At 54.5% G+C, this 12624-nt stretch overlaps 6 protein-coding genes across 6 annotated transcripts; 5 read left to right on the forward strand and 1 right to left on the reverse strand.

Annotated features, from left to right (window-relative positions):
• Nucleotide 1: 1 nt before the first annotated feature.
• Nucleotides 2–2182, forward strand: B0H18DRAFT_866715 (carboxyl transferase; the record flags this gene model as incomplete). Its single annotated transcript, XM_048039801.1, has 10 exons — nucleotides 2–213; nucleotides 263–513; nucleotides 574–611; nucleotides 666–771; nucleotides 827–1080; nucleotides 1142–1306; nucleotides 1355–1643; nucleotides 1741–1778; nucleotides 1831–1892; nucleotides 1951–2182. 10 exons carry the CDS (start codon nucleotides 2–4, stop codon nucleotides 2180–2182), a joined length of 1647 nt encoding a protein of 548 aa, XP_047901307.1.
• Nucleotides 2183–2499: 317 nt separating this feature from the next.
• Nucleotides 2500–3832, reverse strand: B0H18DRAFT_16984 (WD40-repeat-containing domain protein). Its single transcript, XM_048036950.1, has 5 exons — nucleotides 3451–3832; nucleotides 3258–3375; nucleotides 2914–3200; nucleotides 2709–2862; nucleotides 2500–2653 (listed from the first exon to the last, which is right to left on the reverse strand). The coding sequence occupies exons 1-4, from the start codon at nucleotides 3773–3775 to the stop codon at nucleotides 2816–2818; spliced, it is 777 nt and encodes a 258-aa protein (XP_047901308.1). The 5' UTR covers nucleotides 3776–3832; the 3' UTR covers nucleotides 2500–2653; nucleotides 2709–2815.
• Nucleotides 3833–3895: 63 nt separating this feature from the next.
• B0H18DRAFT_967410 (uncharacterized protein) lies at nucleotides 3896–5328 on the forward strand (the record flags this gene model as incomplete). Its single annotated transcript, XM_048043416.1, has 6 exons — nucleotides 3896–4145; nucleotides 4205–4264; nucleotides 4337–4623; nucleotides 4647–4691; nucleotides 4753–4841; nucleotides 5215–5328. Coding segments are annotated over exons 1-5 (497 nt in total), but the record flags the coding sequence as incomplete, so codon positions are not given.
• Nucleotides 5329–6319: 991 nt separating this feature from the next.
• On the forward strand, nucleotides 6320–8540 carry B0H18DRAFT_1081135 (general substrate transporter; the record flags this gene model as incomplete). Its single annotated transcript, XM_048031344.1, has 14 exons — nucleotides 6320–6493; nucleotides 6550–6727; nucleotides 6785–6842; nucleotides 6893–7059; nucleotides 7115–7262; nucleotides 7314–7437; nucleotides 7487–7543; nucleotides 7566–7745; nucleotides 7767–7842; nucleotides 7901–7977; nucleotides 8036–8124; nucleotides 8180–8260; nucleotides 8317–8358; nucleotides 8483–8540. The coding sequence occupies 14 exons, from the start codon at nucleotides 6320–6322 to the stop codon at nucleotides 8538–8540; spliced, it is 1509 nt and encodes a 502-aa protein (XP_047901310.1).
• Nucleotides 8541–9479: 939 nt separating this feature from the next.
• B0H18DRAFT_1112645 (uncharacterized protein) lies at nucleotides 9480–10259 on the forward strand (the record flags this gene model as incomplete). Its single annotated transcript, XM_048032847.1, has 6 exons — nucleotides 9480–9516; nucleotides 9569–9713; nucleotides 9761–9825; nucleotides 9873–9929; nucleotides 9989–10025; nucleotides 10082–10259. 6 exons carry the CDS (start codon nucleotides 9480–9482, stop codon nucleotides 10257–10259), a joined length of 519 nt encoding a protein of 172 aa, XP_047901311.1.
• A 416-nt stretch (nucleotides 10260–10675) lies between these two features.
• On the forward strand, nucleotides 10676–12600 carry B0H18DRAFT_1081136 (MBOAT, membrane-bound O-acyltransferase family-domain-containing protein; the record flags this gene model as incomplete). Its single annotated transcript, XM_048031345.1, has 13 exons — nucleotides 10676–10735; nucleotides 10800–11026; nucleotides 11077–11103; nucleotides 11157–11283; nucleotides 11337–11407; nucleotides 11476–11745; nucleotides 11800–11841; nucleotides 11867–11868; nucleotides 11967–12095; nucleotides 12119–12165; nucleotides 12224–12334; nucleotides 12378–12459; nucleotides 12539–12600. 13 exons carry the CDS (start codon nucleotides 10676–10678, stop codon nucleotides 12598–12600), a joined length of 1257 nt encoding a protein of 418 aa, XP_047901312.1.
• Between the last annotated feature and the right edge of the window lie 24 nt (nucleotides 12601–12624).

Raw genomic sequence — 12624 nt, forward strand, 5'->3', positions numbered from 1 at the left:
CATGCCTCCGACTCGTCATGTTAGGAGGGCGTACCACCCGTCCGTCTTACCGTCATTGGTTTCGCCACCTTCTCCGGAGTTCGTTGAGAAAGCGAAGTCGATGGAAACCCTGATAGCAGACATTGATGCTAAGATGGCTGCTGCTCGTTTAGGCGGCGGTGAGAAGGCGAGAGAACGGATGAGGAAGGCTGGCAAGAAGCTCCCTCGAGAGAGGTCCGTGACTTCCGAATGATGATACACCAAAGAGATGAACGAAGAACAGGCTCGCTCTACTGCTCGATCCTCATACACCCTTTCTTGAGCTTTCACAGCTGGCTGCCCATGAAGTCTACCCGGAATCTATCCCCGGCGCGGGTATCATCACGGGAATTGGACGCATCTCTGGTCGCGAATGTGTCGTCGTTGTGAATGACGCTACTGTCAAGGGAGGGTCGTATTATCCGCTCACCGTGAAAAAGCATCTCCGAGCCCAGGAGATTGCGAGGGAACATGGCCTGCCGTGCGTTTATGTTGGTGAGTAACCAATGAGCATTTGGTAGCCCGAATTCATACTTACCTGTCGATTGGAGGAAGTTGAATCAGGAGGTGCTGCTCTGCCCTACCAAGCGAATGTAAGATGAGCCAACAGTCTAACATACTACAGGGGTAACCAGTCACGTCCTTAGGTCTTCCCCGACAAAGAGCATTTCGGCCGCATATTCTATAACATGGCGCAAATGTCGGCCTTGGGAATCCCCCAGATTGCTATTGTGCATGGCATCTCAGTAGCAGGTGCAGTCCACTCCGTCTTATCCAGTATATGAGTCACAGAACAGGGGCCCGCTAGGTGGGGCCTACGTGCCGGCTATGGCGGATGAGAACATCATTGTGCGAGAGCAAGGCCGCATCTTCCTCGCTGGCCCCCCTCTGGTCAAAGCGGCGACTGGCGAGGAAGTCGACGAGGAGACACTGGGCGGAGGGCAGATGCACTCGTCAGAAAGCGGTGTCACGGACCACTTGGCTCGAGACGACGAACATGCCATCGCCATTGCTCGTGGCATCATCAGCGACCTTGGTAAGGCAGGCGGAAAGGAGGTCCTAGTGAGTTGCGTATTTGCATGGTACATCCACTGTCTTGTTGACAAATGCACGACACTGCCAGCCTCCGGCACCATCTGAGGAGCCTCTGTATCCTACGTCGGAGCTCCATGGCATTGTAGGTACCGACCTACGGCAAGCGTTCGACATGCGAGACGTGATTGCTCGTATCGTGGACGGCAGCAAGTTCAGGGAGTTCAAGAAGGAGTACGGCACGACTATCATCACCGTACGTGTTCCCTTTACCGGAGTGCTTTCTCACTCACAGACACCTCAGGGATTCGCGCACATCCACGGTTACCCGGTTGGCATAGTCGCGAACAACGGCATCCTGTTCTCGCAGTCGGCACTGAAGGCGACGCACTTCATGCAACTCTGCTCGCAGCGGCAGATCCCGTTGCTATTCCTCGTTAACGTCACAGGATACATGGTAGGCTCCAAGGCCGAGAAGGGCGGGATCGCAAAGGACGGCGCGAAGATGGTCCGCGCCGTTGCGTGCGCGGACGTACCGAAGCTGACAGTGATCGTCGGTGGAAGCTATGGAGCTGGCAACTACGGTGAGACCTGTAGCATCGCCATAAATCGCCTCGTACTGACGATAACACAGGCATGTGTGGACGGGCTGTGAGTTCCTCGGAGCGTTGATTGAACGCTTGCTGACAGCTTCTCAGTACTCCCCGCGGTTCCTGTGGATGTGGCCTGTAAGGACTCTACCTTTCTGTCGTGACGGGGGACACGCTGACCGTCTTGTAGAATGCCAAGGTTTCTGTGATGGGACCTGGCCAGCTCTCTCAAGTCATGGCCACCGTCTCGAAGTGAGCAACTTGCCTGGCAAGGGTTGTAATGGCCACGTAAACTTATGTGCATTGTCAGGGATCCTACGAAGCATAGCAACCTGAAAGATGAGATCGAGGAACAGTCGACGGCCCTGTATGCCTCCGCACGCTTGTGGGACGATGGCATTATTAAGCCCACAGACACACGCGACACAGTCGGACTGGCCTTGGCTCTCGCTGCAAGGGAGAGAGGCACGACCAGTAGTTCAGGCAAGCCCTCAACGACATGGGACGGCGACAGCAAAGGGTTCGGTGTCTTCCGGATGTAACAAATAGGTTTCTGACGAACAGGAAGGAAGACGGTATGTATATCAGTTTTGTACATTTGTAGGACGCTACGTCTAGCACTTTGGAACAATGTATCATTTTGTCACGGGCGAACACATGTTACCGTGATCGTCTTCTTTTGCGTGTTGGTGCGTCTGCGGAATCGTCCACGTCCATCGGGTCATCATGTTCCACACTGCTAGGGCTGGAGAGCTCGTCGGTCGAAGGGAGAACAGTGAGGCTGAGGGGCCGGTCCAGGCGTTCAGCCTAGAGTCTTCGCCGCCGGTGAGCAGTACGTTATTCTGCGGGTGTGTCAATCTCGCGGAACCTTGACAGGAATATGCAGAGTTACCTCTTCGTCCCATAATACCGACCGAACTACGCCCACATGTCCTTTCTGCCATGTATGCGACAATAGCCAGGGAGCACTTGGATCTTTGAAGGTAGAGCGAGTCAGCAGCGCAACGTCTCCCCTGTGAACAATGTCGATGAGTGCATAGTGCATTAAATCAGAGACAAAGAACCCACTCATTCGACCCGACGAATATGTTAAGATCGTTATCCAGCCATGCGAGATGGTATGATGGTTGTGTGATCCGACGTAGTAATCTGTCACCCAGGTGAACTCCTCTCCCCTATGAATGGAAGGTTGGCGAATGTCGGTGTCTTGTACCAGGTCCAACTTCACACTCATGTCAGTATGCCGAATACGCACTCAGATAGTGTGTCATACCTCCCAGACCAAACGCTGAACGTTTCCATATCGCTCGATGCCCAGATCCCCGGGGGCCTGCTCGAGTGTGTACCCACCCCGCCTGCGCTATGCTGCAGCCCCAGTTACCGACATTCAGCCCAGCCTCATCCTCATCGACCTCATCTGCATTTGATATGCACAGAAGCCCGTCTGAGGAGACGGAAAGCAAGTGTCTTGGTGAGGTCTTCGAAAAATGGACGGCGGTGATATCGTCAGAGTGCGTGGATGAGTGTATCCGGAGGGGCGCCACTGGACTGCGTGGGTCCCTGATCGACGTTTTAGCGTGAGTTTTCAGTCGATGTGCAGCTTTCGTCGAGACTGACCAGTAAAGCAGGGACGCGTCGTCTCCTTGGAGCTCAGTGCCGGCAGCAATCACTGTACCGTCAACTGAGATGTCACAGGACAGAAGGGCTCGAGGTCGGATGCCAGTAAGGGCGGACACTGTTCACAAAAATGATTCGGAGACTCGGTTTGAGTTCAGTTGCAACCCCGTATCGAGGATTGCCTGTTACTCACTTATGGGATCGTTTTTCGGAGAACGGCCGTCCCATGCTCTGACCACTCCGTCTTTGCCACAGGACAAGAGAATCGGCGACACTGATCCGGCAAAGCTTGACGCGGAGCGCAGACATGTAACAGCCCCTTCATGCCCAGCGAAGGTGCGCACACTGTCCAGCCGCGACTTGTCGAATAGATGGATCGCATTGTCTGGTGAAGACGCGGACAACGCGTAGCAAGACGGCAGGGAGACTATGGACAGAACATATGCCTCAGACGGCAGCGAGGTTGTCTTCAGACGCGTGATGGTGTGTTTTGAGGCGGGGGAGTCGAGGAGGGCCATGGGGAGGTGCTCACTGCCCGTGCCTGAGGCTGAGGATGTTTTCCTGGACGGTCTAGACGCTGGCTGGCACTGGGCGCTTGCGGCAGTCGCCTGTTGTCAGCGCCTCGCATTCCTGTCCTTGTTTCGCCTTCATTCCGCTCGCCGACCTCGAGCTCATCGCCATCGACGTCTGTGACACCTGCGGTCTTCCCTCTCCGGTCTCTGACCACGCCCACCACGCTCTTTTACAACACATTCGTTTTCGGATTCGTACCGCTCTCGCCCGACTTCACACTCGGGCCTTGAGCGACATTACAAGTACATTTATAGATCACAGCGTAGAGTTCTCTCCATTTCTTGGTTAGCATTTGTACAATGCGTCGCTCTGGTGGTATGTAACACCGCAATGTTGCCTGCTTGCCCTCACAAGCTCACCGTGTGTGATACTAGCTCCGCGTCTTCACCGCTTGCCACAGCGTCTGGACTATGCACTGATCCCGGCCCCGCTTGGTGGGTAGTCATATGCTTCCATGCACTTCCGTTCTTCTCACTGACGAGGTCGCTACTTCTCTTTGCCCACAGACTTGTCCAAGCCCCTGGTAGACGAGAAATCTCCCCTACCGGCCATTATTGTGACACCATCGTCTCCTTCACACGATGGTGACTTCGCCATCGCGTTCTTGATGCCTCCGCCCAAGCCCTCGACGTGGCAGCGAATGGTCGACTCGCTTCCCACCATTCCGCGCCTCCCGTCCCAAATCCAGCTTCCGCCGTCTCCCAAGCCGGAGTACGAGCGTGTCGGGTCGTGCAAGACGCGTGCGCGCGCTACCGTCCTACTTCTGCTGCTCCTGTTCATCATGGTCTGCCATGTGTCATGCACGAGATTGCAAAGGATCGTCCGCGCATGGAGTTCAGCACGATCCACGACAGTCCGCTGGTGCACTTGGCACGCACGACCGTATGGATACCGCCAGCGCCTCGGATGACACACCGCGAAGGACACTGCCACTCCCGCCTTCGGTGGGTGGTTTGACCTGAATGCACTCTGGGCACCCACAATGGCGATGCAAAGCGGACGCCCGACTTCGTCGTCATCGAGGAAGGTGCAGACACACTGAAGCGCGCCACAGAGGGACAAGCTAGGGAGCCTACATCCTTTGCCACGCTACTGTCACGACATTTCATGTCCTATTCGCTGTCGGGACTATTCGTTCAACGCGATGGATTGGATTTTTGGGGGTTGTTGTGAAAGTTGGTTGCTGTATTTATCAAGTAACATCATTGGTCCGTTTAATACCGGTTTATACTTCGGTGTGCCCAGCCATTTTCCCTTCGTTTTGGCGAGGCATGGGCCTCTACTCAGGTTAGATTGGCATTTGAGGCATTTCGTTTCGCGTGCATGTCCCCGTAAGTGGAACATGCTCGTTTAACGTCGTGATACTGAGCAAACCGTTCTACAGATTAGCAGTGCTATGTCATGTATCGCTACCCGCTGGCTTATATCATCGGTGGTTTCGCGCTCAATCAGTCCTCCCGCTTGGGCATTCGAACTCACATGGTCATTCTTGTGGTAACGCTGTCAGCTCACATGTTCTAACTCAGGCATGCTATTGTACAGCGGTCGTCCGCTGGCATAGGCTGGCATCTATTGCTACCTCGCACCGCAGGTACAATCACCAACGAGGTTCCAGATGCCTGTGCAGACGACATGCGCATTTTGTCCCACCTGACCAGGAAATGGTACTCGCTCCGCTAATGCAGTGACCCGTGACCCCGTCAGTGCAGTCTAACGTCGCGATTTCAGCAGGGCGCCCCAAACCCGCGCAGTACTTACGTCCGGAGCTTGACTGGAAGGGATATACGGTGCGTACGCGCTCTTCAGTCTTGTCCCGCTGCCCATTCTCTCCTTTCCCCTCCAGTAAACCCAGCCAATCCCACCTGGGAAAGCAAGACGAAGATCTGCACTTCTCAGGAGCCAATTAGCAAGCAGCACAACGAATAATTACAATGTTCTCGGGCGGCGGATCTTCGGACGTGCTGTGCTATAGGCGCATGATGATCCCTTGTGCTTTCCCTCCATGCTCTGCGGGGTAATATGCGGGGAAATCGGCGGGGGAAAGACCTCAACTCTACCTGGGCTGTCACAGTACTCGCTGTAATTACGGACGGTGGTCCGCGTCTCCCGAATGGTTTCATGCCATTGCCTCGGTAGGAGCGAGGCTTGCACGGTAAACAGATAAAGGCGACGAACGTCCCGGCGGGTTTTTGCGATCGGCTTCATTGGACGCCTTACCTTGTCGTTCGGCGGATTAACGCAAACCCAACTGGCTTACTGGACAACGAGGCGTTTCTAGTCGGGATGTCTACAGACAAAGTGGGCGGTGTCGAGCACATCGACCAGTCCTCGTTAGGCGATCTGCAGAAGTCACCTCTCGAGGACGAGGTTCCGCACCATTCGAAGCTCGCTGAGGTTCTGCGAAGGAGAAGCCCAGTGAGTCTCTTTCCGCGATCGTCAGGGTCGTTCCCGATTGACGGACGTGCGTCGCAGATCCATGGTCCGGAAGCATGATCAGGCTTTACGGTGTCGTGTTCGTTGCCTATCTATGCTCGGCGACGAACGGCTTCGATTCGAACACCTTCGGAGGCGCGTCTGCCATGGCGAGTTTCCAGAACTATTTCGATGTCGATGGCGGTTCGAAGCAGGGCCTACTTGCAGCGGCATATGTCATTGGCAACATGGTAAGAAGATGGATTCGTTGCGCTGAGAATAACTGCGAAGTCTCACCCGCTCTTAGGTAGGCTCTCTTGGAGCGGGCCAAGTCTCGGACAAGTGGGGGCGAAGGGTCGGCATGGGCGTAGGCTCATTTATTTGTTTGGTCGGAGCCGTAGTCCAGGCTGCATCGCAAAACATCAACTATCTCATTGCCGGGCGACTTGTTCTTGGGCTAGGAGCTGTCATCGCACAGACAGCAGGTGTGCATATCATTAACCCGCTTTAACCCTTCCAAGACTGATATCCGACATCTTCAGGGCCCGCATATGTCGTGGAGATGTCACATCCCGCGTATCGAGGGATCATGACTGGAGCGTGAGTCAATCACTATATACTACCGAACACACTTCTGATCACGCGCATAGTTATCAGGCCAATTTCTTCCTCGGGACGATCATATCAACCTGGATCGAGTTCGGTCTTTCGTATCTCCCAGGGAACCCGGATATTCAATGGAGGTTGCCGTTCGGCCTTCAGGCGTTGCCATCAGTCCTCGTTCTGACGTTTATCTGGTTCATCCCTGAGACACCTCGTCAGTAGCTTGATTCTTGCAACCGACTTACTGACGACCGACAACGCAAGCATAGGTTGGTACATAGGCCACGGCCAAGATGAGAAGGCGCGAAAGGTCCTGGCCAGATATCACAGTCAGGGAAACGAGAACAGCGGCATTGTGCGCCTGCAAATGCAGGAGATGAAGGAAGTCATCGAAGTCGAAAACGGAACGGACAAGAGGTCGTATCAATCTGCCCTGGTGCAATACTTGACATTCTGACGTACCGACAGATGGTGGGATATCCGCGGCCTTCTGCGGACTAAGTCAGATCGTCACCGGTTCTTCCTTGTCCTTTGCATCGCCTTCTTCGGTCAGTGGGACCTACCGCCGACAAGCTATTATTTCCCTCTAATGGTAACACTTCCTCTAATGAGTGTCGTGTGTCTGACCCGCAGTTTGCTAGGTCGAGAAGGCCGGCGTGACGAATGAACATATGGTTCTCATGCTCAACGCCCTTCAGGTACATACATCCATGCTATCAGTGGTCCCAGTTGACGTCCTATGTACTCAAGACACCCATCATGATGATTGCCGCCCTCAGTGGCTTGCAGTTCATTGAGAAGTGGGGCAGACGCCCACGCTCATGCTCAGTTCAACAGGGATGGCGATGTGTGTCGTTGTCATCACGGTCAATCTCTTCTACTTCGCCCGCCCATCGAGATGTCCTAACCACACAATGACAGGTATGCACCGCATTGACGCCGACTCGTCCGCAAGCCGGAGCTGTAGGGATCGCTTTCTTATACATTTTCCTGGTCGGTGAGTGTGTGTACTCGGAGCGCGAGTACGGTCCATGTTCACCAACGAAACCTACCAGTATTTGCATTCGTGTGGACACCCATGCAGTCGTTATACCCTGTTGAGGTACTGTCTTACAACAACCGGTGCGACACGGTCGTCTGACTCAAGCGAGAAGCATGTCAACTTACGTCGTCCCCTGTGCAGTGCGAAGGGCTTGGCGGTCCTGAACCTTTTCGTCAACGCCTGTGGATTGTTCAACACATATCTGCCTCCAGTTGCTATCGGCAACGTAGGCTGGCGGTTAGTCACCATAAACTTGCCCGCCCGCTGCATGTCCGTCTGAACCATTAGGCAGGTTCTATTTGTTTTATGCGTCCTGGGACGCCCTGGGCATAATTGTCATCTACCTGACGTTCGTCGAACGAAAGGACGGTAAGTGGGCGCTGCAGTATGATACAGCGCTCCGTGCTGACCGGGGCCCCACACCGACAGCAACCTGGAGGAGATCGACATGATCTTCCAGTCACCGCACCCGTGCGAGCCTCATTGCAGAAGCCCTCAGTCGACCCGGAATAGGCTCATACAATCTTCGGAGACACCGCGAAGAGAGATCAGCAACTGCAGACCTCAGGTTGCCCTTGTACTTGTATCATGGCAGTTGGAATGTTTGCACCATTCCGAGGTTGGTTTGTGCGGGACATTTCCCGAGACAGTAAGTCAGCCGCTATGGTTCCCGGCTCATCTCCATCCAGATGATCGGCAGGGGCACAACGAGTGGTGAGTCCGACGCCGCGACGGCTAGAGATCGCGTTCCTGCAACCAGACGCCAACGTCGACGGATGCAGAGCCAAGCGGCATCGAACATAACGCCGGGTCGTGTGTTGTCTCTAAGTTGCGACAGCGGACGACTCGTCGATGAGTTGTCATCGATATCTGCAGTGCCTGCCGATACTAGTGCAGATATATCGGTGCGCTTGCGCGATGAAATGTCAGTTGTCGGTCAGCCAGGGGTATGTCTTCTGCAGCCTAGTACGCTATGTTGACTGATTGGTTGGAATTCATTAGAGTTCTGAGTACCGTATGCGTGCGTACGATACTGCAACTGCAAGACGCCTTGAGGCGCCCCGCTGTCCGCGAGCAGATATATGAACGTCTTGGCGTGCCAAGACACGACGACGACCAACTTGCGAGCACGGACTTGCATTCAATAATCGCTTCTACATACACCCTCTTATGCGTGAATGATGCCCCTCGCACAGTGCGGTCGTGGACCAGACTCGGAGAAATGTGTCTCAACCCATATCCGGCCACATGAGCCTGGCTAGGACCGCTACAAGGAGGCTGATCAGAGGGAGCAGACCACGACACAGTCAGGTTGTCACACCCTGGACGATGGGAATCACGGACCAAAGCCTCTTGTTCGAGGCATTTGTCGAGTTGACAGAATGACTCGGCTTGATTAGGGTGCCAAGAGTACGTCGACCACAGCCTTTGTGGAGGTAAGCCATGCGTGACCTCGAGGTCAGAGGTCAGACCACACTATATAAGCTCGTGGGCATTGATTGCGCTCGCAGAGCGGAGGTCGCCCCTTGCCCTTCTGGTATATCACCAGCCCGTTTGTAGGCAGCACCTAGTCCCGCTTTTTCATCGCAGCAATGTTCTGGTTGGGGATCTTCCGTATCTCAGTGCTTGGTGAGTTCTTATGGTGCCTCGTACGACCATATGACGTTGAACGACAATCCAGCGTGGACCGCGCTCTGCGGCATCATCGTGCTCGCCTTGGGTGGAAACAGTATTTCTGTGACTCAGCAGTACTTCAACAGCTACTCCAGCTATGCAGCCCTTGGAGTGGCGACGGGCGTGCTTGCCTTTGTAACGCTCCCCATTATGTATGCCTCTCCATCGATTTTTGAAGCTTGATCTCACATTAGCGAAGGATTGCCCTCGATTTCTTCCTGAACACATTCACGTCCTGGATTGTAGTCGAGCTCTCGTGGCTAAGTGCGTATGTTGTCACACCTCCTGGGCCTTTTCTGACTGCCAGTCAGGCATCCTTTGGGTCTTGTTCCTCGCGACCGCCGCCCGCGGGCAACGACTTGACCGCGGTCAACGACTCGTGTGAATTCATATACGTTCAGCAGAACATGTTTGCCACGAGACACAGGGATTGGCGGCGTTCGCATTCCTCGCCTGGATTCCCCGTAAGTAAACTGATCGAGGCCTCATTCTCAGTCTGCTCACTTGTATGTCCGCACAGTTATGGCTTACACGATACGCTGTTGGTCGTTGCAATTCTGAACAGTGGCGAGAGCACGAACATCTGGAAGTCCTCCGTCAAAGATGCGTTTGAGGATACGAAGTCTGGAAACCAGTATCCGATGGCAACGAACGCACACGCGGAGCCAGTTGTGCAGCCGCAGCCACAGACTGTGTAAGGCTCTCTGGGCCAGTATACATGACGACTCGGTTTAGCACCCTACTTGTAGGGAGCACGGAGGACCTATCACGACTGCTATGTTCACTTTGTTTGATGATTTCTCATTGGGGTTATGATATGGGTCACTTAATGGTATGGATATCCCGTAGACCATAAGACGTGTGACGTAGAGCTGTGTCGAGTCTGTCGACGAAGTACGACATTGTAGGTAATTGCTGTCGAAAGGCTTGCGCATGTGCACGCGTGCGCGTCGCGTTCGACGCGGCTCACGTGGGCGCGTGTCGACGTCAGACTGGGGTGCCACAGCCAAGGCGCAAATGGGGCGTGCTCTTGACTTGCTCTTCCTGAGCAGGCTCACTTTCCTCTACCGCACCTTCTGTCTCTTTGACTTCGCACTGGTCGCTCACAGGGAGAATGGACGCGCTCTTTATACCGCTGGCAGCAGCGGTGGGTGCTTCGCTAGACCAGGTCAAGGTACGCGGTTCACCGTCCCAAATTAGCGTCCGATCCCAGGTATCTTATGCGGCACTCCTCTTAGTTGATATCCTGCTTGCTGGTGTCTTACCCATTGGGGAGCATCTTCATCAGACTACCTGTTTCACAGCCTAATCTTAGACATGTCTTCAACGTCGCTGTCACGTCAATATACCTGCTGCCCATACTGAACATGGGTGCTGCATACTTCCAGTTACTTGCCGACATCTTGTTCACATACTATGTTGCTGCATATGTCAGAACCTCAAAAATGCCATGGATCGTATTCGGGTACGTAGCCTGCATCTCTGTGACAGGGACGATGTATAACCCTGGAGCAGCACCATCATGTCACACCTAGTTTTGAAGTACGTTCGTTCTCTCTCCTCGTGCGCAGAGGCGTTGATTACCCTCACCTCAGTCATGTAATTCGGGCTATGTTGGGCCAGAGCTACGAAACTTACGAGATCACGGGTCCCCAAATGGTGTTGACCATGAAGCTTACTACTTTCGCATGGAATGTATATGACAGCCGCAGACCTGCAGAGGTGCGTACCAATCTCACACATGCAGGGCAACAGCTGATTTTATTCCTGCACAGGATCTCGACAAGTGGCAAGCGGAGAAGCGCGTGAGCGAGTATCCGTCCTTGCTCGCCTTCCTCGGCTTCGCGTAAGTGCACGTTCATTCCTCATGCACCTCTTGCCGCTTCTTTACCATCAGCGTCATACTGCGCATAGGTTCTACTTCCCGGGCTTCCTCGTCGGGCCTTCATTAGAGTACGCAGACTACGACACGCTCATTCACGGCACGCTGTTCCAGAAGCTCGAGAAGAAGGACAACACTGGACGGGGCAGCCGACGGCTGGTGCCCAAAGGCAGGAAACGTGTGGCATACCGCCAGATGATCTTGGGTCTCGCCCTCCTTGGGACGTATGTTACGTTCTCGGGGTCGGCCAACCTCACGGTAACGGTGCAGGATTGGTATGTCAAGAAGGGTTTCCTCTACCGGTACGCGTTGTTCTCAAGCGCGATGATTCCTACAACTTAGACTCAGCGGTCTAGGATTGCCTACTTGCAGTTCTGCGGGTTCATCGAGCGCACGAAGTACTACGCTATCTGGACTTGACAGAGGTAGCATAGGCAGTGTGATCGTCTGTTTAGCGCTAACCGACGTGTTTTAGGGTGCTTCTATCCTCACCGGACTCGGCTTCACGGGGTTCAACTCCAAGGGAAGTCGACCTGGAACGGCGCCGCGAATGTAGACATGCTGAATCTCGAGTTTCCGCCGAACTTCAAGGTCTTGCTGGACTCGTGGAACATCAAGACGAACGTGTGGCTCAGGGAGTGCATCTACAAGCGTGTTACGCCCAAGGGCAAGAAGCCGGATTCAGGAGCAGTATGCTCACGTTCACGACAAGCGCTATCTGGGTGACTAGTTTTCAAGCATGCACTGGGCATCCACTCATCCTAATGTTCATTCATGTAGCACGGCGTTCAAGGCGGATACTACCTGACCTTCGCCTTTGGAGGGTTCATCCAAACTGCACAGCGCCTCTGCCGCCGGCACATCCGCCCACTCATCCTCCCTGCCACTTATGTCGCCTCCAAGGGCGCACCCCTCCGCCTCAACGACAATCAAGCGTGCGTACGACCTGCGGGCACGTTGTCTCATCCTCGTCCTCAACTACACCGTCATCCCGTTCATGCTCCTCGACGCGCACCGTCCCTCGTTGGCTGGGCGAACCTCAATGGTATGGCCACTGGATGGTCGGTGGCTCGCTGGTGTTCTTCTACGCTGGAGGAGCAGGCCTGCTGAAGGGAATCAGGCGAAGAGGGTCGGAAGGGCCGTATGCAGGCAGCTAGGAGAAGGAGATTCGGGATGTGTCG

Source organism: Fomitopsis serialis, assembly GCF_022376445.1.
Source record: "Fomitopsis serialis strain Sig1Antser10 chromosome Unknown B0H18scaffold_1, whole genome shotgun sequence".
In the NCBI taxonomy this organism is placed as follows: Eukaryota; Fungi; Basidiomycota; class Agaricomycetes; order Polyporales; family Fomitopsidaceae; genus Fomitopsis; species Fomitopsis serialis.